Source organism: Elaeis guineensis, chromosome 1 (assembly GCF_000442705.2).
Source record: "Elaeis guineensis isolate ETL-2024a chromosome 1, EG11, whole genome shotgun sequence".
NCBI lineage: Eukaryota > Viridiplantae > Streptophyta > Magnoliopsida > Arecales > Arecaceae > Elaeis > Elaeis guineensis.
This window is the reverse complement of record NC_025993.2, coordinates 532,338-536,988: the sequence shown is the minus strand read 5'-3', so window position 1 is coordinate 536,988 and position 4,651 is coordinate 532,338. Positions and strand designations below refer to the sequence as shown.

At 42.3% G+C, this 4,651-nt stretch overlaps 1 protein-coding gene across 1 annotated transcript; it reads left to right on the top strand.

Annotated features, from left to right (window-relative positions):
* The first annotated feature begins 584 nt into the window (after positions 1–584).
* On the top strand, positions 585–2,981 carry LOC105037362 (putative mannan endo-1,4-beta-mannosidase 9). The gene is made up of 5 exons (XM_073250729.1): positions 585–1,053; positions 1,452–1,634; positions 1,717–1,851; positions 1,992–2,194; positions 2,386–2,981. Exons 1-5 carry the CDS (start codon positions 730–732, stop codon positions 2,738–2,740), a joined length of 1,200 nt encoding a protein of 399 aa, XP_073106830.1. The 5' UTR covers positions 585–729; the 3' UTR covers positions 2,741–2,981.
* Positions 2,982–4,651: the final 1,670 nt, after the last annotated feature.

The following is a 4,651-nucleotide window of genomic DNA, read 5'->3' as shown; positions in this document are numbered from 1 at the left end:
CAAGCGTCTACTCAAACTGGAGGTTGGTACTAGCAAGGGAACAAAAAAAACTCCCGAAAGATACGAGGTACAAACCGTAAAGTTACTCTCTCCCTCTCTCTCTCCGTGTTGATAAAGATGGCTATGATGCAGCCGTCGACGTCGCCGCCATCTAACGGCCTAATCGACACTGGAAAGACGTACGCACCCTTTAAATTACCCTCTCGTTTTTCCTCTCATGCTATCCACTGATTCATTTGAAAGATAAGAACGTGAAAAGCCGGAGGTTGCGTCTTTCGGTGGCCATGCACGTTATTACTTATCCGTTAATATTTACGATGATATTACGTCAAATTTATTATAAAAAAATAAAAATATTTATATTTAATAAAATATTATATATTTCATCAATTTTTATAAATGATATTCCATATTCACCATCAATTTCTGATTTTTGATTAAATTATAATAATTTTGACGTAATATTACCATTGCAATCAATATCTTTTCCACGTAACGATCTGGTGGGGCTAGCATATCCAATTTCAGGTGTAACATAGGTAACCTCCTCTTTGGTCCTCTTGCATGCCTTCGTACTTTATATAAATCATCCTCCACCGTGAGAGCTCTCACCATTATGCAGCTCGGATCATCGATCAACCTTTGATTTTGTTGATATATACACATATATAACACAACCATCCATATTGTTACGTCTCACTATATATCTAGCTAGTTCGAAGCAGGATCATGGTGGAGAAACGAGTCTTTTGCAGCCTGGTTCTCTTTGCTCTGTTGGCCTTCCGTCATGGTAGCACCGGCGATTCGTCGAGCTTCGCGAGGACCGGCGGCACGCATTTTGTCGTGAATGGGGTGCCGTTCTTCTCAAATGGATTTAATGCGTACTGGCTGATGCTCAAGGCCTCGGACCCAACGCAAAGGGACAAGGTGTCTTCTACTTTCCAACAAGCTTCCAGCTTTGGAATGAGCGTGATCAGGACCTGGGCCTTCAGCGATGGTGGGGACGGCGCTCTGCAGTACTCACCTGGTTCTTACAACGAGGAAATGTTCGAGGTACATATATATAATGCCCATATATCATATGGCAACTTCTTCTCATCAGCTTACCGTAGCCGAGGAGCATATAAATCTAAATACTTGGTTGCATGAGTTCATTAATTTCTTTTTACCCACCAACTAGACATGTAAGTTTTATGATAGCCGGTTATACGATCAACTCAATCTTAATTGCCACGCATGCAGCTAGCTTTTCCAACTCATGATTATGCTCTTTGCATATGTAATTTTTTGTTCAAAATTAAGAAAGTATGCACGCATATGGTATGGGTAGATATGGATTGATTCATATATATATATATATATATATATATAGGGTTGATTCATATCTTTCACGCGAAAGATTTAGCTATACATGCATGATAATAACAACTCTTTTGGCATTATTATTTCAGGGTTTGGACTTTGTAATCTCCGAGGCCAAGAAGCATGGAGTGTATCTGATACTCAGTTTTGTGAATAACTATGCGGATTTTGGTGGGAGGAAGCAGTACGTTCAGTGGGCCAAGGACATGGGGCAGTCCTTGAGCTCCGATGATGAATTTTATTCGAACGACGTCGTCAAAGAGCTCTACAGGACCATGTCAAGGTGACCAATAATCTATTTCACGGATTTCCGAATTATTAAATCCGATACTTATTACTTGTGTCTTGCTCGATCGATATATCCAGACTGTTCTGACGAGGGTCAACACGATCACGGGAGTAGCGTACAAAGATGATCCTACCATCTTTGCATGGGAACTCATAAACGAACCCCGCTGCCAAAGTGACCTCTCGGGCAGGACACTGCAGGTTCATATATAACACTAGCTCATCCTTTTGCCGCTAGATTGTATGTTCGACATCACTGCAAGGTTTCCATCCATATATATAACTGCTGCTGTTTTTTCAAACATCTAATGCCTGCAAGCGTTAATTTGTTACTGTGACAGAATTGGATCGCGGAAATGGCTGATCATGTAAAATCCATAGATAGCAACCACATGCTGGAAATCGGGTTGGAAGGGTTTTATGGGGAATCAGATCCCGAAAAGAAGCAATTCAATCCCGGCTACGAGGTCGGTACGGATTTCATCTCCAATAATATGATCTCTGGAATCGACTTCGCCACCATTCATGCCTACCCTGATCAATGGTAATTTTCACTCTTTCTGCTTATATAGTATCAGTTTTATAGGTATGAAAGCAGTATAATCCGGCAAAATATATAAGTCACATGCCAGCATATATTAATATATGCTTCCAGCTGGCATTTCACATGCATGTCGATCGAGTCCTTTAACTAAATAGTACGTACTACTAGTTTCTTTTATTTGTTTATTTCAGGATATCATCAGGTTCCGAAGACGCCCAAATGGCATTCCTGAAGAGCTGGATTCAGTCCCATACGGACGATTCTGGTGCGATCATCAAAAAGCCTTTGATGATCACAGAATTTGGGAGGTCCTCGAAGACCTCGGGGTACACGGAAGGAGAGAGGAACGCCGTCTACTGGGCCGTGTACAACATGATCTTCGACTCGGCCAGAGAAGGGGGCTCATGCGCGGGAGGGCTGTTCTGGCAGGTGCTGACCGAGGGGATGGATGACTTGAAAGATGGCTACGAGATCATATTATCGGAGAGCTCCTCCACCGCAACCATCATTTCCCAGCAGTCCCGCAGGATATCCATTCTCGACTAGACTAGCACCTTAATTAATTTGTTGCATGCGGTCCATAAAATTGAAGGAGTATAACATACAACTAATGGTCTGTTTTTTCCTACCTATAGTAGAAAATCTTGATTATTTCCTTTTTTTTTTTTTTGCTTTTTAATAGGGAATTCCGTTGTTGTTGTTGTTGTTGTTGTTGTTTTTAGTTTTCTATTGGGATGAACCACTTAATTTGAATCGAATATATGTATGAAGCGGGAAATATTTATTATTTTGATTGCTTAATTTGAATCAAGAATGAAATGTGATTTTCCGTGGTGCTGTTTCCATGGATTGCAGTTGCGACGTTCTCCTAACTAACAAACAATGACTTGACGTGTAATATGAGAAAGAAAAGGAGCGGGAAGAAAAGGAGCGGGAGCAGCAGGTAGGACGCTACCTCACCTCATGTAGCCTGGGTTTTCAGGGAGATGAGATATCATGGGAGAGGAGACTCTAGATACGAGGAAGGTAGCGGTAGGACCGTAGGAGTAGAGCTGATCGTGGGCTGGACATTGGGCCTACTATGTACATCACTTTCTGTCGAGTTTCGGCAGAGCCCATTTAAAATATGAAAACTATGAAAACTGCGGGATGGGAGCTTTAGGTGCAGCAGGCAAAGGATCGGGAAAGCGAAATAAATAGGTAACCCTAAACACAATTAAGTGAGAGACATTAACAGACGTCCAAGGACACACACATATTGTTGTAATAGTGCTATTAACCAAATCCTGATAATTGAATGTCCCAAGGTTATATTGGTCAACATAATTAAATATGTCCTTTTTCTATCATAAATAAATACTAGCTTATAATCTCATGTGATGCACCCGATGTAATTTTATTTCTTACTACTTTATTTTTAATCAACTTTAAATCTTACCATATCTTTTTCTTTCTCCTTCGTTCCTCTCGCACACCCCCCAACAGTAGAGTCGACAATATTGTCTATTGGCAACCACTGCCACCAATGATAGCAGCATCTTCAAGCTCGAGACTAAACAAAAATATACCAATGTAGTGATAGATGATAACCTTATGAGATACCAATCAAAAATCAATGGGTAAGCATGCTTCCAATTGATGGCTCACAGGAGATATAAACTTAGATCTAAACTTTAAAAATCTTTATTTTTTTAAAAAAATTAGAAATCTAAATTTTAAATTTTTTTTCTTCTTTTTCTTTTTTCTTTTTCTTTTCTCTTTTTTTTTTTTTTTTTCTTTTTCTTTTTTTTCTTTCTTTATCCTTGAGCTAGGGGATGAGGAGGGTGTCCACGATTTGGTGCTCCTTCATGGGGAGAGAGTGGAGGTAGATCTGCTCTAGGCTCTAGATCCAGCCCTCTTTTACCAAATGCTCGAGCTTCATCATGGGTACCTACTTCTCCTCCTTATCTCGCCGCCCGTCTTGATGGCCACTGTCATGGCCTGGCCCGGCCCATGCAATAATCAGCCAAGCCCAAAAAAAAAAAAGAGAGAAGAGAACAGGGGAGAAGACTCCCGAAGGGAGTCTTCTTCCTCCTCTCGCCGGCTCCCAATCGGAGTCGGAGACGAGCTCCCTCCGGCTCTATTTAAGGAGGAGATCCCTCCTCTCTTCCTTCCATCGAGGATTCTAAGCCTAGTCGGCGACAATCGTCGGAAAATTTTCGCGGAAGACCGTCCTGTGCCCATCCAATTGCTCGCCGGAAAAGCTTCGCCGGCATCGGAGGTAAGCCTCCTCCCCTTCCTCTCTTCTCCCCTTTCCTTCCCGTGCCGATGTGCACGCTCGCCGGCGACCGGAGTCGCCGGATTTTGTTGCGGAAGAACCTTTCTTTTTGCCATTTTCCGACGCCGGTGGTCACCGCCGACCACCGTTTTGGCCCTCTTCTCATCGTTGGGTCGCTCCCCTCCTGCCGACGGCTGCCC